This window comes from Anser brachyrhynchus (genome assembly GCF_964034855.1).
Source record: "Anser brachyrhynchus genome assembly, chromosome: 12".
Lineage (NCBI taxonomy): Eukaryota > Metazoa > Chordata > Aves > Anseriformes > Anatidae > Anser > Anser brachyrhynchus.
In genome coordinates, this window is record NC_137707.1 from 4,628,604 (window position 1) to 4,655,449 (window position 26,846).

At 36.9% G+C, this 26,846-nt stretch overlaps 1 protein-coding gene across 7 annotated transcripts in view; it reads right to left on the reverse strand.

Moving 5' to 3' along the window:
• The window catches only part of CDH13 (cadherin 13), a 489,849-nt gene that overhangs the window by 381,217 nt on the left and 81,786 nt on the right, over positions 1 to 26,846 (reverse strand). For all 7 annotated transcript variants that reach the window (XR_013938364.1, XR_013938365.1, XR_013938366.1 and 4 more), the window contains exon 2: positions 16,408 to 16,519. Coding sequence is in view for 1 of the 7 variants with exons in the window: in XM_080552450.1 (XP_080408576.1) it covers positions 16,408 to 16,519 (112 nt within the window). In the remaining 6 variants the exon portion in view is untranslated. The remainder of the gene's footprint in view (positions 1 to 16,407; positions 16,520 to 26,846) is intronic.

Here is a 26,846-nt window from a genome sequence, read left to right on the forward strand (position 1 = left end):
GACATTGCATTCACTGTAATCTAAGGTCACTTTGCATTGCCACATAGCCTACACATGGCTGCTGCATAATTTTCTTGTGAATATTTAACATGAACTAGTGAATTGAGTATTAGATTAATAAAGAACCCAATTCAAAGCATCTTAAGATACACAAAGGTTTTCAAAGTGCTATCTAACTATGCCAAAAAAAAATATTTATATTTATACGTGCCTCCCTAAGAAACCTAGCCCCAGCTACCCCAAAACAGAAGCAATCAAGCTCATTAGTTAGTCCACGTTTGTGAAAAGCAGCCCTGGGCTGCTGGGACTCAGCACCAGGCCAGCAGCGACCAGATTGCACCCAGGCTGTGGTCCGCTCAGAAGAGCAACAGGCAGAAGTTCAGCCATACGTGAAGCTGAAATGCAGCAATGTATTTGCAAATCACAGAGCAGGGTTAAAGGAACTAAATACATTATACGTGAAATGAGTAAATAAATCCCAAGAAATGGAATTAAGATGAGCATTAATCAGAAGGGTGTTGAGCACGGCATGTGCATGGACCAGTTCATAGGAATCTCACTAATTGCCTTTCAAAGGCCACTTTATCCTATTAAGATTATCCTCAGGAGGCTCAAGACTTTGAGGGCGGGGGGGAAGACTGAAAAACCTGGCCACATTTATCATGTTTAGAAACAAACAGAAATTGATTTTTATTTATCTTATGAATCAAAACGTCTGTTATCTTTCTCACCTGATATTTAATCCTTTTTTCCCCCTAGCAATATAAATAATGAGACACACCAATTAAGCTGAGGGTAACCTTCTAGGCAATGAGAGATAAATACCACGACAACAACTTCAGTAAGCAGTACGTGAAATTTCTCTCATGCACAAGTATTGATGCAGATTACATGACAGTTTAGACTTACTGCTATGACCAAGCGAGGTATAAATTATGACAAGTCTACATGGATTACAGATGATTTGAAGCAAATCAAAGACATTAACTTTAATAAGGTGCTTTGTCTCTCTTTAATGCCACTCTTACTTGCTGTAACAGCAGCCACTAAAAATCAATGATCAGAGACCTCTGCATGCAACAGAGCTGTTAACCTCTGGAACTTCAGCTAAAGGAACCCATACGTGCAGGACCACAAACCCACCTTGCAGATTCCTCCTCTGTAACACACAGCACCTACAATAACTCCATGTTCCTCCAAACAAAATGCTTCACATTCCCTCAGGTGAAAGGGAGCCTGACTCTGATGAAGAGGAAAGATGATGTGTTCTAAATTGCTTTGTTTTATTTTGTTTTGGTTTTGCTGTGTTTTGCTTTTTTTGCTTTATCTTTTCAGAAGAAAAGCCAACTAAATTTGCAATCAAAAAATATTTTTTACTTTTAAAGCTCTCTCTACTAGTTCCTCCCTAAAAGCTACAGTCTGAAAATGCAGTACCCCATATATTGCTACATATACCAGAACGACATGCAGAGCAAAGCTAAAATACAACCACGAAAGAGACTGAAAATTGAATTAAAATGCTTATTACACTTTCAATAACAAGGCGATAGCTTGAACTGAGCCTAAGCCATTTCTAAGTAAAATCAATGAGAATTGTTTCATTGAATTCAAAGGATGTACGATTAGGCCCTCACAGAATTATATGCAGTACTATATCCAAAATTGTAAAGAGTTTCAGGATGACATCTAAAAGCTTATTTTCCTTCTGGAATTCTGCAATGAAACTACTGTTAAAAAAAAAAGAATAAATACATAATTCAGAATAGTGGAAAGATTATTGTAAAGGGTTATTAATATAGCTCAGAGATTTTGGATAATAAGAATGAAATCCCTCATGCCATACTGACTTATACCAAACACACTAATGCTGTTTAAGACTTCAAAAAACCTGTTCCAGATTTCAAAATGGAATCCCTAATGCAGTAAAAACTGTAACAGCATCATTTTGCAGAGAGGGCAGGGAAAAAAAGGTTTTAAATCTCCTCAAATTTTAACTGAAAATTTAGTTTTTCATGAAGTGTTCCAGGACAAGGCAAGAAAGTGTTTCCTAACCTAATTTTCCAATTTTACTTTCAGGCTTGCACTGTTATTGATAATATCCATCACAATTCTCAGTCTTCCCATGAGGCTAGCAGAAATATCTGAGTAAGTGCTGACTCACACACCTCGGCACCTCCCTGTCAAAGTTAATCTGAAATTGATTTTACTTTCCAAAACATAAAACAGAACTGCATGCAGTCAGCTACAAACGGCATTCAACATATCACTGTTCAGCATTTTCTATAATTCTGTAAGGTTACATGAGAATACCACAGTAGTTTTCTACCAAACCCTTGGAAGCTTCAGATCAAAATACAGTCAATAATATTTATGTCCTTCTTTAGCAAAAATACATTTTTCCCTACCTTGTTTCAGTTCCTGTAACCCTTCTAATTAGTTTTCTTTTAACACAAAATTGGGTGGGAAGTACACAGAATGGTGTATTTACATTCATTACCAAACATTAGACTTTGGCAGAGTTCAGTTTTGAAAGTAGAACTGGCAAATGCCATTTCTAGTTTGAGCATGGTAGAAAAGGAACTTTAAATTCAGGTTAATTAATTAGAAACAAATGTGATTCTGATATTCAAAAATTCTTCTTTACAAATTATTTGTTCATCCTGCTATTATGATTAGAAAAGTATATACTGATTAATGTAAGGAAAAGAACAGGAAGCCTACTTAAAATCCCCAGGGAACTGATTTATTTGATGTAAGGAAACCTTTTGTTAGATTTTAAGTAACACCCACAATTTTGTGGGCCACATTAGTGTAGTGTACCTGTGTGTCTTACTACAGAACTACGTAGCCAAGGAAAAGCAGTACACAACAACACCTGGTGACCTACCAGAACATGCATGTTATTCTTGGTAATTAAAATAACTCCTCCATTAATCCCCATCACTAATCAATATCTCTCCACCATGATATCACTAAACAAACACTAATTCCATGATAACAGGTCCATAACAAGTTTTGAGGGAAGATATTCCCATTGTTTTCCCATATGAAGTCTCTGAAATACAGCTGAGGAAACATGTCCTAAATTCAGTGATATCACAGAAATCAATCATTATAACTTTGAGTGGAGGTCTTTGGCTTTGTTCTGAGGAAAAAGAAAAAAAAAATTGACCAACTGAAATACCAACTGTTCATGTCTCTTGCTCTCATGCAAGCTGGCAGGGCAAGATAAAATGGCTCCATAACCTCCTTTGCTTTTTAGGGTAGCGCTGTGCCGTAAGCCAGATGGCAAATAAATCAGAGTATAGCTTTCCTTTAATCTATTAACGAACGTGAAGTAGACGATGCACAAAGAAAGAGATGCTCAGGATCCTTCAAGGGCATCCATGTTGCTTTTCTCATTTCATAGCAACCTCTAAGTTATTAATTTCTCTGCAAAATTCCTGTTGTCATTTATCACTAATAATGATCACTGCAGGGCATTCCAGAGAGGAAATGCACTCTCGTGGTCTATGGAAATCAATTTACTGACGCCCTTAGAACCACACAAATAATTTATTTTTAGTTCATCTGCCAAGTAGGAGGTATTGAAGGAAAGAGTTCCACCAGAACTGAACTCAAAAGAAAAATCATTTTCTTGCCAAAATGAGAAAAAGTCTTTCAGTGCAACAGAAAGCATTCCTGATGACAAATAAAGGCTGGATTTCTAATAAATGTAGGAAAAATAAGGAAGTTCTAGAATTATAAAATTATAAGGTGGAAGAGAAAGAGTGGTTGACGTTCTCCATGTACTAGCTCCAGTATTCACCAGGACCCAATTCAGCTGCTCTCCTTGCCCAGAGTTTCTGGAGCTTGCACTGCCCCCTCTGCTTTTTACATAAGTCTCCTAACTAGCAATCTATGTCAGCCCCTTTTGTTGAAACTATTTCAGTCGTATCCAATTAATCATTGCAGGGGGAAAAGAAAAAGGGAAATCATAGCAATGATACTTTAGCATGGGGCTTCAAAATCCACAGAAAATCCAGAGGCACTTTCTCTCTGCTTGTTGAAGCTGATGTTTAAATAATTCCACAGTCTGAAATCATTATACACAAGTATTCTCCAGCACACATCAAAAGCAGGTTCCAGTTCCCTGAATACTTATTAAAATATCTATAAATATACTTATTTTAAAATCACTAATGCTTCTCATGGTTTTAATGTTTTCTTTTCGAAAAGCATTAGAAAAGCATAAGCACTCAGGTGAGCAAGGGCTGAAACAGCAACCTTCCCTCGTGTGGCAAACTATCAGCCTCCAGAGTTACTTCCTCATTCGATCCACTTGCAATTAATCCATTTAAAGTACAGCAGTTCCAACAGAAGGGTAAAGCAGGGAATATGCGTGTAGTTAAAAGATTTCACTCTCCTGGTCCTATGGCACACGTAGATCCTAGTAAAATCTCCTCAGGAAATCCTAGATGAGAAAACACTACCTGGTACACCTAAGATTTTGAAGACCATCACAAACATGTCACAGAGAAACGCAAAGAGATGAAAGAACGGGAAGGAGAAGAAAAGCAGAGGTTTGCTGTCTAGCATGCTATATTTGCCTGAGTCTTGCTTTGAAGGCTCTACTGAATTTGTTGCTGTTGTTGCTTTTGGTTTTACAACCCAGAGAGGCAGGAGAAGCACACAGTGCCATCCTCACCTGCGCACAGCACTCGTTGGCTGAGCCCCACACGCAGCTGGCTCAGCGTACGTTGTCACTCTGCACATCTCACAGCTACTCCCTCCAGCAGTCACAAGTTGTGCCAGGAGAGGTTTAGCTTGGAAGAATTTATTCATGGACAGGGTGGTCAAGCACTGGAATGAGCTACCCAGGAAAGTGGTGGAGTCCCCATCCCTGGAGGTGTTTAAGAGGTGTGTGGATGTGGCGCTAAGGGTCATGGTTTAGTGGTGAAACTCAGGAGGTCAGATTGACTTGGTGATCTTGAAGGTCTTTTCCCACCTAGATGATTCTATGATTTTTAGTAATGTTGTTTTCATCTCAGTAGGCGCTTTAATCATCCTTTCTAGTAACCATCTTTCTGTTGAAATTTGGAGTGCTTATTTCCATGAGGAGATATCTTCCCAATGGTTCTCTCCCTTCATTACTATAACTGTCAATTCCCTATTAAATTCACGCAGACCTTTCCACAGAGGACAAACTAAAAGCAGTGGTTGTGACTCGGTCTTCTGAATCACCAGCTCTAGGGGCAATACTCTATTACAGGCCTGGCATTAGAGACCAGTACGAGCAGTAAAGCTAGCCAGAGAATGTGATTTTATGCCCTTTACTTGTAACCTACCATAGCCTGGTTGCATTAAGCCTGGCCTTTGATCTCACTTAGCAAATATTTATATCTTCATGAAACTTTTAAATCTGTCAGTTCTTATGGGGGCTGTGGCAGCTGTTCTAGCAAGGGCTGTTCCCCACGCAACCCAGGGGCAGCTGCTGCTCATTCCCCACCACCTTCCTCAGCAGGAGCCCTGCCAGCAGCCACCAGCCTGACTTCCCAGGGCTCTCACCTAAGTACCACGAGCAGTGGGGGTGCAGCACCAGCTTTTCCACCTATTTTTAGTGTTCACCCTTATCCAGAGCTTCACTATATTTAAGAGGTTATTACAAGGTAATATAAAAGACCAGGTCTATATTTGTTCAAAAATCCAGTCCCACTTGCATCTAGGAAGACGACAAGTTTGGGCACAGATTTATGCATGAAAACCAAACTTTAGCGAGATTAGCACCCATCTGGAAGAACTGTATTTCTTGCTGTAGATATGGTTCTGATCATAATCAATCCAAATTATTTGTTTCAACACAGAAAACACAAAGAGTAGGAAATTTGTATGCCTCTTATTTTGTGTGGCTGCACAGGTAACAGTCACCTTACAGTTCTGCCACAGCCCAGTCCTTCAAGAATGGCAAACATTTTGCGTAAGCAAAACCTTCTGCTGAAGCTACCAGAGTTTAAGCATATTCTTACATTGAAGTAGAGTTAAATTTCAATATAAAGCATAGAGGGAGCTTAAGTTCCAGCTTAAGTACCTTGCTAATCAGGATCTAAAGCATAGCTAAGGTACCAGAAAGAGTTAAGTATGTCCAGCACTTGTTCAATTACAAGTAATTTCATTTCAATTAATTATCAGCGCTAACTGTAGTTAGTATCATACAATTCTGGGAAGTGATGCTGATGTATAAAAACAGTAGTAAGTAGTCAATGACTAATATTTCTAGGAGCATTAAAACTAATGGATTTATTATGCAAGTGTTAAAGCTTCTATACTTCAGTTTCTTCTAACTTTATTGGAGAAGCTATTAAAGACAGAGTGTCTCAAAGAATAAAAGTGCCAGAAGTAATAATCTCATTTTTAATAAAGTTTCTTATTTTGATTTACAGTCAGCAGAAGCTGCTATTCTATTATGCCATTATGCCTCTGCCTACCTGCATAAGATCTCAGACATTTCTCAGAAGAAACACCAAATCTTACAGAACATTTGGAGCATTGTGTTTTCTTATTAATCAGAGGAGTGAACTGATTGGCTCTATTATTAAAGATAATTTCACAGAATTTCCTGTGACACAAACCTTATTCTTAAGAATTAGAAGCAAGCTCTTTGGTTATATATCACACTGTATAACCCCCAGAATACTGATCTCTTTTCCTTAGAATACTGTAAAAATATGTATTTCCTATTTTCTTCTGACTACAGAACACTTAAGTTGATTCTCCACAGACAAACCAGGCCGCATACCACCTTTGCCTCGAAGAGCCAAGATTAAGAACAAATAAAACAAGCAATGCCCCGACACGTAAAACAAACAAACCCACAATAGTAAGTAAACCACCAAACCCATTTTCTTAGGCAACTGAGTTCATGGCCTTCTTTGTAGCCGCAACGAACCTTGCACACAATGAAGCTTCCTGACCACACCACTCAGTAGCTGCCTTCCTACCCTCTGCATCATTTGTTGGCATGTGGCATCATGCTGGAACACAAACTCCTGAATTCCTGGAGAGGAATTAAAGAAATTCCCAGGGCTTTTGTCACAGCTGCCTCGTTCTTCAGGTCTAAGGGAGCTCTTTGGTCAACAGGGTCACAGCTGCACATTGGTTCCTCTCTTCCAGTGGGCAATCTCTTGCAAACACTTCACCCTCCTCCCTCAAGCACTGTAACAGCAGAGGAAGCCTCTCCTCACATGCAAACAAATCAATTATTGGAGCTGTGCTGCTCCCCACAGCAATACAGACGTACCACCCCATGCACGACAGCTCTTCATGGCAACTTTTAACTATAAGTAGGGTTGCTAACTGTGAGGTTGGTAAAAGTAGGAGTCCTGAAATATTGTACTCCAGGAAATTAGTACATGTTCTCGTTCATTCTTTCTCTTCCTCAGTATATCTGGCATACAGCATAAGGCATCACAGAAATAATGCATCTTTCTAATGGTAGCTATCCATAGCACAAAGCATTGTGAAACGTAACATCGGGAAATACAATTAAAGATAGATTTGCACAGTTCATGCTTCACCTGTCAAACGAGCAGCAAAATAAAGGTAACATAGACAATGAAAAAAATATTTTAGGTCACATAAAAGCAACTTCTAATCTTGGCATTCAGATCTGGTTGTTTTTAATGGAACATTAAAAAATACTCATTTAAAGTATTCTTATATTTACAGCTTCAATTCAGTTTCACAAAAAGTAGCTAAAGTTGACTGAATGATGCTCTGAATGGTATTAAAAGACAAGGAAAACTGGAAAATATTCTTTAGCACCTTTCTACAATGACAAAATATAGTGAGCTGTCATGCCACAGCTCATGGACTATTTTAACCAGAATTAACCCCAAATTTAGGCATATTTGTGATTGTTCATGGTGCTGTATTCAGCTGGTCAAAACTGACATTCTTCTGTGGATGCCAGTGTAAAGTTCCCCATTTCACATTCTAGCATGTTGTGGTATTGCCTGTCCCACACAAGCCCGGCACAGGCTGTCCCACTCAGTTCCTGCTTTCCACCCCACCTTGCTCTTTGGAGACTCAGCAGAAGGAAGGAGTGCTTGGCCCAGTGTGTTATCCACAACTGCTAACTGACCCTACTCCCCTCCGAACCATATGATGAGGGACAGCAGACAGAAGAGTGACAAGAGGAAGAGATTCAGGAGTGAGCACCTGAAGTTTCCTGAATTAAGTCTCCTGCGGAAACATACAGGCTTTGTCATCGATACATCATCATTTCCCCTATGGTTTGTGTAGCATCCTTTATTCTGAACCTGTCAGGAGGACTGCAGTCCCCAAGACATGGTAAAACTGTGAAAACACTTTTCTACCTTTCTGTCAACTGTGCAACATTGGTGGTTTTTGTTTGTCTGTTTTTTGTTTGTTTTTAATTTGCATTTTTTTTGTCTCTCCCCCCACACTTTTTTTTTTTTTTTTTGAGGACCAGAAAGTGGGTACAGGGAGCCAAACACACCAACATTGCATTGGTGGCCACCCTGGTGCATTTTAACACTTACTTTTGGAAAATAAACATTATCTGAACATTTTTTTTTCTTTATAATTCCTTGAATTCACCTCCCACTGTATTTATTCTTCAAAGTTGAAGCTATATTTTTGTATAGGTTGGTGTTAATGTTAATGTAAGAGGTCAAATTATAGTGGTCTCCCTACTGTTTTATTGTAGGAGTTGAGAGCTGGCACTGTAATTAAAATTCCAGCTAAATAAAGCCTGCAGGAGTCCTACTTGTAAACCAAGCACTTTGGTTTTCTAGCACACCAGCATGCTTTCTGTTGCCACTAGTTCACTACCACACAAAAGAAGTTAAACAAAATCCACGTGCCTGAATGTATTCTACAAACAACACTTCTTATCAGTATGGTAGGCAGAGAATATACATAGATTCTAGTTATAGAATATATCAAAAAAAAATTGAAATAAAAAAATGCAACCATTTTTTACAATCTCCTCTGCAGTATTTTGGCCAAAATTGTCAGACAGGACAACTCAACCTATAACATAAACCTAGATCCTACTGAAAGGAGGATCACAGCTGATGAAAAGGAACATAAGAGTGAGTTGCAATTTGCCCTTCAGAAAACTAAACCTGAACTCCAGGTTACAGAATGGTCCCATGCATCAATTAGATCAATTATCATTTACTTCAATCTGACATGCTTTTAGTTCTGGAACTTGCTAGTAAGCATTTTGCAAATACGTCAAATATATACTGATGGTTGCTACAACTTCAGTGCAGAATTTCTCTTTTGCTATCCACTACCTGTAAGCTGCTTCAGTATTGCCTCTGTTGTGCTGCTCTCTTTAAAAGCACCTCAGTTCTGCTTCAGCTCTTGAGAGAGAGAAGGTGGCACTCATTTTTAGAGAGGAAACAATCCAAGCTAGTATTGAAAGTAGAGCCCTGTCTAAAGAGCAGCATCCCAGATTGTTATAGGCATCATCTTTTAGGCCCTCCCAGTGCTCCCAGTTTTATTTCTACCTTTTTTTTAAAAAAGGATTCTTTGCTACAGGAATTTCAGATTTTTGATCACTTTCAGCCTGGCTTTCCTAAGGCAATTTCTTATTTCAGTAAATCCTACCAGCAAACACTTAATATTCATAGCACAGAACATGACATGCACTTAATCCACTATCTACAGCTGTACTTGTCTGCCCAATAAGAAGCAGTCAGTACCAGGCATACAAATATGCACACAAAATCACTCCAAAATGACCACAGTTTTCAGAATCAATCCGTAAAAAGTTCTTTTCTCTTATCTAGAGAAAAAGTTCTGGTGGTTAAGCTGAACTGAGACAGACGACAAAATCAAAAACGCCAGCCTCCAGCTAGAAAACAAAGCACTCAATCTAATAAATTTCTGAAAAACTTCATGATTTTATTGCCAATGTTACTTATTCTCAAAGAGAGATGGAGAGATCACATGCTACAGGAAAGGTATGTAAAAAGGAGATGCATCCATTAAAGCAGACAATAGCCAACAAGTGCATACAGATTGCTCTGTCAAGGAAAGACTGCTTTAAATAGGCAAAAGGAAAGAAAAACTGCAAGTTGAAGCCTGAGCATAATCACAATACAAAAGTTATAATTTGATTTGGATTAGCAGAGAGAAATTCTAAAAGCTAAAAATTAATAGTGAAATACATCTGCAATTATTTTCAAGAATACTTGCATGATTTAAGATATCATTAACTTAAATAAGATTCTATGTTTAAAGAAAGATTTAACCTCTCTTACTTCCATTAATTCTTGCCAAGTGTCCACACTGCACTTTGAAGCATAATGGAACAGGTTAGACATCTTTTGCATGGTGCTTTTCTAAGATGCTCAAATTAAAAGCTGTCAGAAATGCAGTCTGTGGAAATATGAAGCTACTTGCAACAGAAGAGCAGGAACATCTCAGCATGCAATCATTCATGCTACATCTGTTTGTCAGATGCAAACAGCATCCTCCTGATAAAGATGGGCTGATGCTGAAGGTGTTACAGCACAACCCCAGCTCCAACGTCCAGAAGTCATATGTCCCTACCCCTCATTTCCCCAGGAAGATTGCCCTGGTGAATTTTGTCAGCCCTGAGCAGCATTTCATGTCAGACTACTTGCTTGCTGCGTTATGCCAAGATACTTACATTTTCTTAGAAGATTTTAGCCTTCCAACATGTTCATATAGCTGAATGAGGCTGCCTCTTGGCCTGCATCTTTTTTCGGTTAGGGAGCGATAATTTAGCTAATCTAATTTTTGTTTTGGAAGTGCCAACTGGAAACGAACAGAAAAAGTCTTCCATTAAAGCACCTGGGGACGTTATTAATACAAGGTTTGCACTGCACTGAGCAATGGACCCATCCTGCTAATACTGAGCAGTTGGTCATTGATTTAGACTATTAGAAGAACAGCTGGCTTGCTTCAGCCAACCAAAGCAGACACATTCCAAAAAGTATTCTCTGCAAAACATTATGGTTCATGGAAAGTCTTCAGGAAAATAAATAAATAAATAAATCGGATCTTTAACCAAGTAATCTGCTACTTTTACCTTCCAAAATCCAGAATCTACCAGTTAATAAAGCATGCACCGTTACTGTAAACATCTTCCCCCAATTTTTTTTTTTTTTTTTTTTTTAACCCAGGGTGGAATGGCTTTTCTGACCAAAACAGACAAGACACTTTCTGGGTTTAGTTTTTCTTTTTCTCCACCTTGGAAAAATGATAAAGACTTGATAATGGCAAGAGGAGGTTTCACCAACACACATGGCTTTTCCTCCATTACTCTGCAAGAGCTGACTACATCCATTTGAGATTTTGACTTGGCATAGAAGATATTTCTGAGAGATTAATTATTTTTTCCACGTTGTTGTCTAATATCTTACCCTCTTACAAGAAAAAAATAGTTTAATTAAATGTATATGCATAAAAATCAAACGAATATATATTTTTGGCTCAATTCCCCTCCGATCCTGTTCATAAGCAGACAAGTACTGTTTGGAAGGCAACTCTCTGGCCACACATTTTGTTTTGTTTGTTTGATTTTAAATTGTTTTTGCTTTAGTCATGTGTGAAAGTAGTCTAACAGATGACAGTGTTATGTTGAAACACTGCTCCGCATTCATCTATTCAGAAACATACTTGAGATGTTCTATATTAATAACCTTACAATAACAATACCTATTTGCAGTCCTTATGCAGAAAATTTTCTCATTATGTTTGTGTAAGAGTTAGGCAATACTGAAATTTTGGTAACAGGAGCTTGGCTTCCTATAGCTATTTAAAGGGAAACAGCGTGATTAAGGGATATCCCTAATGTCTGGCTTCCAATCCTGACTAATATTTCCATCCACAGGGCATAACATCGAGTCCCAGAAGCCTGGGCTTAATCATGTATACAAGTGCCAGCACTGAGGCTCTGGTATTCAAGTTCTATACATGGCTACGCGCACATTAAGATATATTTTGGACTATAAACAATGTTCAGCTTTCTGGTTAGAAAGGTTGGCAGGCATATTTCTGTAGAACCTGCTAACAAATGTCCAGCACAGGAATCATTTTTCAACATTTTGTAAAGAAGTACATTCCTTAATATAGAGTGTTATTTATAAGAAACAAAAATATTTTAAATGTTTGTAAAATTCAAAATGTGTTAAAGACTTCTTTATTTTGAATAGCCATACCTGTGCTTCAACAAGGATGTACTACATATATATACACACCTGATTAAGTGAAAAATCCATAGTTATCTAGCTGTTGCCCAAAAGTCTAGACAGTTTTGCCTGCATGAAATTACAAAGCCAAAACCTTACCTCATTTGAACTTGTTCTTTTGCAAGCTGCAACTACCACCTTTAGTTCTAATTACCTAAAACCTGGCATATTCAGTGTGAAGAGCCAACTCTGGTGTATAAACCTCATGTTAAAACTCTGTAGAGGATCTGGCAAATTACAATATATTGAATTAGGCTGCCAACATTGGCTCTATACAAGTTGCAGAAAAAGTGAAGCAGGGGAGATGAAAAATGTGATAACTGTATGGATCAGAGTAAATAGAGAGTAACAATGTAATATCAATAGACTATTTCTGCAACTGGTTCATGCTGTCTGTAAAGTCAAATGGCATGGTAAACAGCAGGAATACTGGATATGATAAATCACAGATCTCACACAGCCCTCAACTATTTATCTGAGAATCTGTAGGAAATGTTTCGATGTGAGTGTGATTAGCACTATGATCCATGTACACACCTGATGTCATAATAGTAGGAAAGGTCTTCTCTGATCTTTCCACAGCCATTACTCAGTTCAAGCAAAGGAAATCTTGGAGGCTTCAGCTTTGCTAAACAGCAAAACTGCCTTAAAGTATTAATGATAAGCAGACTAATGTATTTCCCACCATATGAGTGAACAAAGATTTTCTATATGACTGAATAGAAATGTCTTTGTTCAAATCCACAGAATGAAAAAGCACACAAATGCAAACAGAAAAAGCTGTGATCTTGAAACAGCTCAAGCTCTGAAACATGCAATCTATCATGTAAGAGACAGAAGAGGTCAGCCATTAATTAACATCCAAATTAAAGCTTTTCAAGTAAGGGTCAAAAATTCCTTTGTTTTGACATTTAAATCACTGACAATATATTCCCCAGTTTAGTATGCACAACACATCACCTAATGCCTTATGTTAATTGCCTCAATTTTTCAAGTGTACTATTTGATTTATTGTCAATTAAAAGTACCCCCAAAAGCCCAGACACATGTATGTTAAGTATAAACATGATTAATGTAACACAATTACATTTCCACATTTGATGGGTCTGATTAGGAACTTTCTATCAGCCTGGCATGATGGAGCATTGTCACTACCCATGACCTGTCAGCATTGCTGAAGACAAGCTTGCTGATTTGAAAGTATATTGATGGCCACAAATGTTTCAGAAAGGTAAAACCTGCAATTAATGCTGTCAATTATCACCTTATCAAGAACCGAACAATCTTTGTGATCTTTTCTATTTAATTGCAGCAGTCTTAGGTATAAACTAAAAGAGCTACAAAGAAGAAAAATCCAGTAATGTTATTGCCTGTTAAAGCAACAGTTATGTGGAAAGACTCTTCAGTATTTCCAGAGAGTGGCTGTATGAATCCTCTCCTAACACATCAATGGACCATCTGGTTTTAAGAAGATGGCACTGGAGGAAAAGAACTGGACAGTTCAGAAGCAGGTGAGAAGTGCTTGGTTTTGTGTGTGGTCATAGAAAACACAAGGGATATGGACAGAAGGTGGTCTGATGAGGGGAAGAAAAAGTCCATCGTAAAATACAACAAACAAAATTAGGATAATGAATGGCCTGAGTAATGCTAGAGGGTGCTGTTAAGTGAGATGTAATGATAAATCAATAAAAAAGCAGTTCAATCTGAGCACAATGGGATAAAAGATAACAAATAGCAATAGGAGCCCAGTGAAATTAATGGGACGGAAGGCATGCATACACAACTGGACTGATATATATCTGTTACTGTCAACTTATACATTAGTTTTGATAAGAATCAGTACAAGTGAGAATAAGAAAAGATAAAATTCTGTACCCTTGCTTTGGGTTTATCCTCCCACCAGTAAATGTAAAATATAATTAATATTGCCCTATTTAAAAGTAATAAATACATAAGAACCTGCCATAACCTATATTAAATTGCTAGGAAGATGCTGGCAATGAAATGTACAGTAGGTCCTTGCTTAATTTGGAGAAAAAAAAAAAAGACTTTTATAGCACTTCAGAAAAGAATTAAGAAGCTCCTTTCCTTTCCTTATTGAGGACTACAAAAGCAATCACTGCTATAGACCTGCTTTGCATATTCGCTCTATTAATTTACATAGCCCTGGAAAGCCTCACATTCCAATGCAACTGCTAAATTACGCTGCTCTTGGGTAAGAGGTATAAAAAGATGCAAGAGCATGCAAAGTGTATTCAAACAGACAATTAAAAATATCAATTCTGTTGACAGCTAAAATGAAGAAACTGTGCAGAGGTTTAATACCACTGCATGAAGGACATACTATTTACAAGTGATTGAATTAACTAGAATCATGCATCGACAATCTGCCTTTGTTGAACATTACATATTAGGCCAATTTAGTATCTGCTTATTAAAATAATTTAATTCCCAAGATTGTTTCCAGGCGTTTCTAGATCTCCTCCTGTTCTTTCCTTCTTCTCACTTTAATGATGGTATCTTAATTAACGTGCCAGTTTCACACCAGTGCAGTTTGCTGATTCACCACAGAGCTGACCAGTCAACACTGGCTTAATCAATTTATCCTTTACTTGTTTGGCAGAGCAAGCCCAAATCAGCAGGAGATCTGGCCAGACATGCAACAGCCTCAAAATTCAGAAGCAAACAAAGAATACGACAAAGGTTATTTTCATTCAGCTTAACACTAACTAGTTAATATTGTTTTTCCTTGCATAGGTTTTCAGCATTGGAGACTTACCGGCACCACCAGCACAGGAAAGATGTGAACCTGGTAAAGCTGGTCCAGAGGAGGGCCATGAGTATGATCAGAGGGCTGGAGCACTTCTCCTATGAAGAGCTCCTATGGAACACCTCTCCCTCTCCACCTGGGAGAGCTGGGGATTCTATTCAACCGTTCTCTGAATCTATGATTAAATGCAATCTACAAATTTCTATTTTAACAATGTAGGAATGTTTAAATCCAATCAAACCATGTTCATCAATGCCTGGAAGCAATCTTGGGAGTTAAAACAATTTAGAGCAAAATTGCCTAAAGAAATTGGAAGCTTGAAATCTGTCTTCTAAACTGTATAAACTTACAGTTCTGAATAGCATTTTTGTTTTGTTTTGGTTTTGGTTTAAATTTAGTGGTATTTTCAAATCTGTATGCAAATATATTATACCTTCACCCAAACAAGCATAACAGTGTACATATATCAATATGTTGTAATAGTATCTGGAGGCAACTGAGATGGGAAACGTGCATTTAATGAGTAACATTGCTTTGTATGTCTTGGTTTCACTAGACTGTCACTATGCACTGCCTTATATGATCTAGATACTTTATTTAGATAGCAGCACTACTATCTCATGCTGCATATCTAGAAATATTCATGATTTAACAGCAAGCAACCAAGCATAACTAAGGAACTATTAGCAATATACATATCATGTGCAAATGTGGATGTGTTTGAAAGTTATGAAAATGACAGCAATGTCCCAAAGCCACAGAAATGAACAAGTTGTATCACTTGCTTATTAAAACGATTTGAAGGAACTAAAACCAGGACTCAAAGACAGTTAAGTCTCCTTTAGCTAATGCTTTAAGCATACAGCAGCAGCTTGGATGTGATACCTGGTCATTGGAAATATTATTGAACGATCCATTTGTATAACACATGCAGTAAAAATTTTCTGTCATTGATGATCACAAACTTGATCCAGTCTCTTCTGAATTTCACAGAAAGGCTTGGACTTACACCAGCTTTGAATAGAGGTTGAATTCTAAGATACAAGCTTCTAAACCTGATTTGCAAAGAGGAATTACTAGTGAAATTTCCAAGCAATTTCCAATATTATAGGAAAGACTGTAAAAATTTCCAAGGAAATTTACTTTTCAAAAAGTGGATGATTTTAAGTTTTCACAACATCCGTATTATCCTAAATTTATGTATATATAGCATTTTGCCATCTCTAATACATGAAACCAAGTAAACTCTCTAGAGATATGGGATTAATGCAGGGAAGCACAGACAGAATGATGGCAATATTCAACACCCTACGTACAATAAAAAGCTTTCTGATAAATGGCAGGAGTGATACGAACATATAGGCAATTCTGATTTCTACACAAGAGTAATATATGAAAATAACATACGGTTCAGAACTGGCTGGTCCTCTGTGAATTCAAATGGCTGTTCAATATAAAAAACCTTTTGCTGGAATCCAGGGATGCATTCTAAATCTTCTGCACATGCAAGCAGCAGAACCTGAAGAAACAAAGGAAATGGACTTTGAACATCCACTCACTCATCCATCATGTTAGCTTCTGGGAATGATACTGGATTTGGGCTCAGTGCTCATAAAACCAAATCTTGGGCTCCACATTCATAAAACAAAATATCCATCACATCACACTTCCCCCTTCAAACCTTCCTAAACATATTTTTTATGGAAGCTTTTGCTTTTATGCGTGTGTGCTGGCATGGAGATTACAAAACAGTAACTTTGAGGGCTAAGTTCTCAGTCCAGATGATGAATAAAGGATATTATTTGTCTTTATGAAGACATAGGATGCTTTTAGGTTGCTCCTAACAACACAGTTGAACCCAGTTCAGTTTAAATGTGTGCTTAAACTAAACACTTCTAAGTTGATTTAAATAATTGAATGTAAACTGTTGATTTTCTTTTTTTCCTGAGTCACAATTCATTCATTTTCCTCATAATCAAAAACTTCTTTACACCAAGGGAAGACTGAAAATTAAACGTGTGCATCATATTGGAGATGGATCTGAAGGTTAAAGTTAAACACAGTTTGTATTACTCTTAACATGTAGTCACCAAACCTCTTTGTCACCACAGGAACACCTTGGCAAAGGTGGGACCTTAAAAGCTAAATAAGATTTGTTGGAAACAGGTATAATGCCAATCTCAGTCTCTGAAGGTTTGTGTTCTATCCCTGAGTACAAAAAACAATCTGAAGTGCTGTTTTTCTTGTCAGTTTTTAAATGAGAGCACAGGGGTAAGAACATCTGAGAAAGATGCAGCAGGAAAAATATACTAAGTAGTTTAAAAGATTAAAGAGAGAGGCAAAAGGAGGAAAGTTCAAGAGAGTAGGAAAACCCAAATCTTTATTTTTCAACTTGTACGAACATAGCCTCATTTTCAAAAGTAGTTTCTGCTTCAGAACCTCCAAAGGTGGTTTTCAAATCCTGGCCTTAACCTGGTGTACATAGCACTGTGTTCTCAAAATTGTTGTGGCCAATGTGCTTCTTGTTGGACATCCAAAGAAAACTCAAAGAGATGGGACACCCATAATGACCAAGGTGAAGAAGGTCAGGCAAATGTGGTGGCCCTGAAAGCCACATTTCATGGTTCTACCTCCACAACATTACTGTCTAGGTAAACTGATCCTAATCCTACAAAGATGCCCTGCAAAGTTTTTAACATCTGTATGTTTCCCTCATAGCCACACCGCTTGTAATCCATTCACTCAAAACAGAGCAATACATTTGCTGCTCACTCTTCATGCACTTCACACTCACCAAGTTTCACATGATCCCAGTTATAGAAATCAAAAGCAGCAGTACCTAACCTGGTAGGCATTAGTTCTCCTTACTGAAACCAAGCACTGGATCATTTGTTTCATGTCACTGACATTTGCTATAAAAACTTGGCTAAAAGTGCTGCAGACTGAGAAATAGCCAGACTATTTCGCGACAATTAAGCTAGTGGTATTGAAATGCAGCAGATAGACACCTTTCCTTTCCTCCCTGACCTCTGCTACGTTTATCCCTCTGAGGGATTAACCAAGAAAGAAAAGAAAGACTTAAAGTAGTAATACACGAAGCAAGGTGCAATACACTTGACTATTACTCACTTCTATACGTCCATGTAACTGCTGCCTTTCTTACAAAAGCTTAAAAAAGCACAGCGCCTAATCCCTCATTCAGTTATTGAGACTGATATATTGATTTTATTGGAGATTCTGGATTCTACAGGGGTTGAGAATTGAACCATCTTCCCCTTCGGTCCTCCAGTATAAGGTATCCATAAACACAAACATACTCAGAGCCTCCCCTCAAAATTTTGCATGAATCTTGATTACTGATCATCAAAAATATCCTGGTATGTATTTAGATGGTCACATGCACACATCAATGAAATTTAAACGTGTATTTTCTGCACGTATTTTCACTGCACAGAGATGTATTTTTAAAGTACCTGTCTCTGACTCATGCTATTACTGAATGAATATGCACAAAAATACAGTCAAACAAAATATGCTGAAATTTAACTACAAACCTAATTCTTCCCTTAAAGGACTAATTCAGCAAATAAGAGGCAAATCATATTGTGATCTCCCAGCTTCTGAAGTCTTAAAGTTGAAACTCTTGTCTTATAGACCTATAAATGAAAAGCCTGCTCTGAACATCATCTATGTCAGTGCTCTTTGAGAAGAGAATATGTCTATTTTATCAGATTTGTGACAGTATAAGTTGACTTTGAAATCTGGGCAATCTAAATAGGTCATGAGTTAACTTCTGTAAGCCTGGTACAGAAGCTTCACATAATACGGATGTAGCAAATAGAAAATGACCTTTACTCCCTTTGAAATAATTACAAGACTCAGGCTTGGCCTTGCTGTGAAATGGAACATTTTATTCTACTTGTGCAATTCCAAGCACTTTCTTCTCAACATGTCAGACAAGACGTTAGATTTGCCACCACACAGAGAGTTTTTAATTAATTATCTTTTAGAAGCACAAGCATTCTTTTAATTTACTTGTCTCATGAAGAAACTTCTTCTATAGGACTAAATGTCTATCATGTTAAAATAATTTCTTTTGAGTTTCTTCATGTTGTGAGAAAAAGTCTTTAAAAATATCTTGAAAAGAAAAGCCAAGCACAGATTTGCATTGAAGGCAAAGAGAATATTCAAAGTGGAACACATTCTGAATTTATCACCATGTAGATTTCACATTTCTTTAACACAATGCAAGTGTTTGTGGGCTGATAGCTACCTAGAGAAATAGCTCAGCTAAATACACTGAAAGTAATGTTTAAAGTGTCATATATGTAGAATTTGGAGTATATAAACATTTTTCACACATGTAGTTGAATATTTATTGGGTAATTAGTACAAAAGGATCCTTCACCCACTGCTAAGAAAAAAAAAAAGCTGCACTCTTGAAAGAACATGACAATTATGCAACAAAATTTGCACATGAAAAAGCCTGAGAAGCAAACCAAGGAGCTGTGACCACTCAGACCTAAAGTGCCTCTATTCACTGACAAGCAGAATCCAAGTTTTTCATCACCTAATGTTTTTCAGAAATGTACGGAGTGAAGACTTGTTTTTAATATCCTCACTATTTGACTTTCTGAATTTATTACCAGTCACGATAAGGAAATGTCACTAGTTCAGGTAACTCCTGTGAAAGTTTGGTCACTGAGCTAGAACTAGGCTTGATATCTCATCAGATGCATAAGAAACACCTTTCTTATTATATTTTTTTGGTAGTTAATAAAACAGCAGGCACATGCTTCTGACCTTACTGACCTCAACATTTGCACTGAAAGCTGCTCCCATAGAACATGGGTTAAAAAAATCAGTAGAGGACTGCAATTTTATACCATGCCGCAATGGAGATTAATAAAGCCCCTCATGTTAAAGTACCTTTGGGCAATGCCACATCTCAAAACCCAGAATTCCTTTACCTCTGTAGTGGTGGAAAGTTAATCTCTGTAATGACCTTCCACAAAATTTCAAATGTTCTTTTAGGCTCTCCCAGATTCAATGTATGAAGCAACTCCATTCAGATTTGATTGGCCACTCTCAAAATGAATTCGCTCACCTTTAACTGTAAAAACTCTCACACCTTCATTAGCCCTACTTGCATTAAATCAACTTTCTATTATTAAAAATGCAACCTTCAGAATATTAATTACATTTCACATATATTCCTATAGCGTTAAATTCATCCTTGTGCCAGGCTTTATTTAAACAGAGATGTAACTGGTGCAGACACCTGTGAAAATCATCTGCCCAGCAATGAGTTTTACAAACAAATGCAAACAGATCTCATTTCATGAGGCAGTATTTTATATATAAGACCACATTCTACTTTTGACTTCAGGAAAGTAACTTTAAATGTAAAAATTAAAATTAAAAAAAAAAAAAGAATATAAAAATCCACAAGAGTTAAAATAGAAATGACACCATGACACCCATCTTGACCATTCCCACCCATCATTTCAAAAGTCCCCAAAATAATGACTAATTTCTTTAGAAATTAGATTTATTTTCTTGGGGGGGGGGGGGGGGGGGGGGAGGAGGAGGGATTTAATTATTTTGACTTATTTACTTGTAAAAGTATATGAAAATTTATGCTCCTGAACTTTTATCTGGAAGCATGAGAACTAGATTTTTTTTTTTTTTTTTTTTTTGCAGATGACAACTTGAGATTTTCATATAAAATAGTGATCCTAAGAGCTGAGCACCAAGAGGAAAAAGTAATCTGAATAATGAGAACCTCCAACACCAAATTAAATTGCACATGAAAAAATATTTTTTTATCATGGAGATTGAGAACTCTGGATCTTAAAAACCTTTCTATCTTCAGGTGCTGCAATACTAGACCCCCAAAAAATGAATGAGGAGGAAGCTATCAGAGAAGAAAAACTAATTAAGATGCACACAATCACGGTGATTTGCAAAGAGATGATGAAATCCTGCCCTACTGAAGTCAGTAAGAGCTATTCATTGATTTCACGATTTTACTCATGATTTACATGAGGGAGCTATTTAAATGAAATTAAGAGAGGGATACTTAAACAGCTAAAGAGAGCACTGCTTTAAGTAAGGTTCTTATTCTGCATTATGACTCCAATTAGAGTGCCAGCAGGTCCTGAGGCAATCGTTTCATCAAACCACATAGTGACTGGACATAAAGTTTTCCTTGTCTTCTGGTACTTTTTAACATCAGTTGGCACGGGGAAAAACTCAAAAGCCTGAATAACTTATCCTCTTATTTGCATAATTATCAAAGTTTTTTTTTTTATGTTATATAAACGTATGCTGAATTATTTATCTCTGAAAGTGACTAAATTAAATAAAATACACAGCTATTTTGCAATAATTTGATTTCTAGAGCACAAAGGTTTGATGATTTTTTTATTCAATATTTTCACTATGGAGGGAAAGTTTTCACTGTTTCAGGCTTTAACCTCTTCTTTTTATCTGAAAAGGGTCTCAGAAAAAAAGTATTCACAATCTCTACAGCTCTACCTTTAAATCTGATAGTGAATTCAAGTCATTTTTGTAAGAAATGCTATTAAGATTTGGCACTAAGATTCTTCAAGGATGATAAATATCCTTTTAAAGGGCCTACATATCCATTTGCTGCATAGCTCCATCCTAAAAATGAAAGTCACACTTGGAGTACTGAAGGGTGGGCTATGAAAATGCAAATTAAAATGACTTTATTGGCTGAAATGAATTCAGTTCTCCTGTCACTAAGTGGTGTGACTGTGGTAGGCATCCATTAACTAGAAACAAAATATGACAAACTCTTTTGTGAGAGTATCTAGCACAGGAACTTTCTTTTTATGAGCACTTTCCTTGTGAACGTATGTTTATTACAAGCATTTTATCACGAATTCGATAAAAAGTGTGCATCTTCCACGACACTGGAAATCTTGTTAATTTAAGTTATTTGAGAAGTAATTTGCCAGCACTATTGTCTGAACAGACAGCTACTTTCCTTCTGAAAGGAAGGGCCGGAATGAGGAGGAAGATGGCGTACCACCGTGGTATTATACTTGGGTAAACAAAGCTGCCAAGAAGTGCCTAGCACTCAAAGATGCATCACAGTCATTTTGTCGTGTTGAGCTGGGGTGAGGGACCAAGAACATTTTATTAAACTTCTTCTGAGGTTCAGGCACACCTGAACACACCTCCATGCTGTGAACACAGCCAACACACTCAGAAGCCAGAGGTCACTGAGAAGAATAGCTCAGCCAGGGGTTGCACCAGTGTCAATGCAGCCATACTGAATACACAGGGTCCCTGGGTATTTTCTTACGCTGAAATCCTTACTACCACAACTTCCACACATCAGAACATGAGCTAGCATTGCTCAAGAGCAAGCTCTAATTTGGGAATCAAGAAAAAAAAAACTAAACAAAACACATATATAGGCCTATATAATTTGGGTCTGTATATAAAGAACCATCTCTAGTTTTCAGCTGTGGCATGCAGGCATAGCATAGTCTCCTGGCCAGATCATTTGATTCTTCTTGTGTTCCACAATTCTGGACCCTCATTCTGATGAGCATTTCATAGCTTCCAGAATAAATGTGTTCATGGTCAATTTATAGCCATTTATTCGTGTACCAATCTTTGTCTCATAACCTAATTAACCCTTTTTCTTTGTAAGTCTTCAGCTCGTTAAGCTAGCCAAACCAAATTCTTTTAACCTCTCCTACAGGATCCATTCCTTTGATCATCTCAGTAACCTTTCATTGTGCCTGCTCAGGTTTGCATATGTGCAAAATTCCAGATGAGGGCTCTCCAAGGCCTGGTAAGCAACATTCATATTTCCTTAAGCCTTAAATATGTTGCCTAATGCTCCCTAATATTCCACTTCTCCCTTTAAAGTCTTGTCATTTTTATGGATCACAATCATTCTAAAAATTAACAAACACACAAAAGAGCTGAAAATTTTGACATCAGTGTAGATACTGCTTTCATTTAGCTACAACAATGTTAAGAGGCTTTTACAAACAGAATCAGGATTAATCTTTATGAAATACAAATACAGATGCAAACCCTCATGCACTGTTAAACCTATGCCCTTTCTGGCCAGATGGGAACCAGCTCTGCTCACAGATGGCAGGCATCGTACAGCACAGAGCCCAGGCTTAACTTTCCCTCTCAACAGAGCTTATTAGCTGAGACTCAGGATTTGCTGTGAGAAAATGGTTTCCAGCTCAAGAAGGACAGTATCCACATGGCTCAGAGTGCAGGATCAACTTGCTGTTTCATCTGTATAGACATCTCTGAACATCGCTTGGATTTTTGTAAGACTGACAATAACTATCATCCCAGTTCATTAAATACTTTAATGATCAGTAAAAGAGGCCAAAATGCGTTACTTGTGCTCAAAGTGAATAATATTTTTAATTACTCAATTATTTACCAAGTAAATACCTACCCATCACGATTAATGACGCCATTTAACAAATAGAACCCTTCAGACAAAAGAATGGGTTGGGCCCCAAGGTTTTTTTGTTTGTTTATTTTTAGGCATTATGAAAAGAGTAATCACATTTTTCTGAAACCCATACAACACTGGAATGAGATTACAACTGGTTAGCCTATTTAGAGAAGCTGCATAATAAATTCATTTTACAGGGCACAGAAAAATGCAAATGAGCCATTCAATAGCACTTCTGTACTAGTCAAAGAGGCATAAAGAAGAAACATTGAAAGTCAAAGTTCTGTTCTGGTTATACTGCAAGATATGGAATTACCGAAACCTAAACTGCATTACAACAGTAACCTGTACAAAGATTGGTTTATGCCGAACATTTTAGTTATTTATCACCTAATGAAGTAAACAGGTTGATCCTATTTTCGAGCAGTAATGACTTCATGAAACACTTAGATGAATGAAAATATCAATCTCTGTTTTAAAAAAGGAAGTAAATTAAGGATTTTTTTTTAAAACATATTTATAACTCTTCACATACAGTTGCACAGGGCAAAGTCATTATTCCATACAGGAGAATGCTGATGTGGTAAAAGCCATTAGAGAAAAAATTAAAATCATATACTTCTTATAGCAGATAGTGTTGTTTTTTGTTTATGTTGTTGTTTTGTTTTGATAGGATGTCTAGAACCTATAAGGAACATGATTTAGGTTTAATTTCCCAACAGTGTGATCATTATCAAAAAAAAGTACAACCTTACATCCATTGTTCTCTTTATATTCCACAAAGTTATAAAATAAAGCAATTATTACTACACCACAAAGCTGAACTTACTGTAACATTGAACATCTGTCTTTTGCACTGGTAAGCTAAAACCGAAAATGAACTTGAAAACAATCTTTCAAAGAATAGCATGGATTTGTGCAATAAACACATGCATGGTGCTGTTACCTTGAAACATTATGACAGCAGGAACCAACCCTCAGAACTGTTAACTTAAAAAATAAAGTATGAGAAAGTGAAAATGTCTGCTTTTCAGCCTCAAGAAAACATTTGCTGAACATTTTTTGACCTTCTCCCACACAGTCGCAAACATAGCATTTTTTAAAAATGAATACTTTCAAGTAAATCCCTTGATTCCATCAAGGGTATTGGAGGAAAAAAAAAAAAAAAGTCCAACGTCCAGACACCCATCATAAAAATTGAAAAATAGCTACAATGCAAGGATCCCGATGCAAACCTGTCAACTGATTGTGTCTTAAGCAGGAGTTGGACTTGATTCTTGTGGGTCCCTTCCAACTCAGGATATTCTATGATTCTGGGAAGAGGACAATATGTTCTGTAAAACCACATGCTATAGGCAGTCTGTAGCAGCATACCATTATCTGCACATCAAATGGCTGTTTTTTTCTTTACCACAAATAATAACTTGCACTATTAGTCTGATAGCAGTAAAATAGATAGTTCTGAAGAGTGGTTTTGTAGCACTTTGTTGCAAAACCAAGCTGATAGGAGGATTCTCCTGTAGTAAGGACAGGGAATATTAGTCACCTGAACCTTTCCTTCCATCATGATGCCAACATGGTCTCTATCTTCTCATCAACTTCCTATTTTCGTTAAACTGGTATGAAACTTAACCCACATAACACAGGGTTATCTACATGATAGATGCAGAAGATTTATAATATAATTTAACATTATTTCAGCCTAGAACTCATTTCCTAAGTTGATTATTAAAATTACTTACACACTTCTGCATTTTTCTTGTTCAATGATATGTTTCCCAAGTTATTTTATTTTCATTTTCTAAATATGAGGCATTACCTATGCCTTTTTATTATTGGTAGGCTAGCTACCATTTAAATTTTTAATTTACTTTGTTAAATGTTTTAATTTGTTTGGTCCCATTTCTTGCATCACTGTTCATTTGATCAGTCAAGGGCCTGTGCATTTAGTTACAATAAGCATGAATTTCCAAGCTGCCAGAGTCATACAGAGGTAAAAATAAATAAATAAATAAATAAATAAATAACAAAAGAATACACGTCTTTGGCAGCACCAGCTGCTACTTGAGGAATATTTTTAATGAAACAAAATACAGTTGAAAAACTAAAAAGCACTTGCACCAACTCTTCTGACTCTAGAGGAAGCATGCCCCAGGGGAGAGACAGCAAGCAGTTGAACATTTTTGAGCACATCACAACAAAGCAAAATATCCAAAGCTTACAGACTCCCCTGTGTTAACAGTGACATTGCATCACGAATGACCTTTCCAAAGAAATAAAGCCCATTACAGCTAGGAACATGATAACTGTTAAAGATCAACACTTAGTAGTCAGAGGAGGAGGAAAAAAAAAAAAAAAGAATTGCACTATCTGGTAAATTAATTAGAACATAAATAATATGAAACTAAGACCTTGGTCTATAACCCTCTCTCTTATAATTGCTTGCCATTTAAAAGCTGAATGAAATCTTTTATGCAAAAGATACGGCTATTGACCCCACAGGTATTAGGAAGTCAAAGAAAATCCTGCCACATGGAGATCTGGTGAGTCCTAGAGAGTGCTTTAGTAACATTCTACTGAATATCTATTTGTTTTTATTTCTTCATTGTAGAACTTAGTTCAATTATCAATGAACAACACTACTAGAACATATTGCAAGTTAACTATTATATATTTCAAGCATTTGGTTGGTTGGTTGTAGAACCAACCATCACAGAACTATTGGACAAAATATGTATATCCAAATTAACATTTTGATTTTTTTTTTTTTACATGAACTGACAGTCCTGAGACATAAGAACATAACTATGGTTGTATCCCACAAACTACATAATGAAATGTCTACAATAAACTAACATTTGCTTTTTAAATCTGTAAGTAGAAATCAAGAATTTAAGTTTCTGCAGTAGATAGGAAACTCAGTATGTTATTGTAGCCTCCCCAGTTAACCTCGTATACAGCACTTCGAGTACCGTCCTTAGTTCTACAGTTACCTGTATTCACCGAGTCTATCATCTGTTCTACAGGAGATTCCACAAGGAAAAGACACAAGCAACAAATGTAAAACATACTGACGTTTGTGGAAAAAGTTAAATCTCTGCCTTAAGTTGCAAAAGCAAGATCCACATCTATGCTAACATGAATATAATGACTAAAAGTATTGTGAGGTCAGATTCACATCTTTGTTTAAAAAATTCCTGGACAGACACCACATAAGGACATGCTTTTGCAACCATCTAAACTGAACAGGTAATATTGTCTAGCAATTTGGAATTGAGGGGATCTGAAGAAGTCTATTTTTCATCATAGATCTAGGCTAAAGAGGTTGGGTTATATTTCTAGTTTATTTGAGCTACAAGTAGTAGCCAAAGTATTG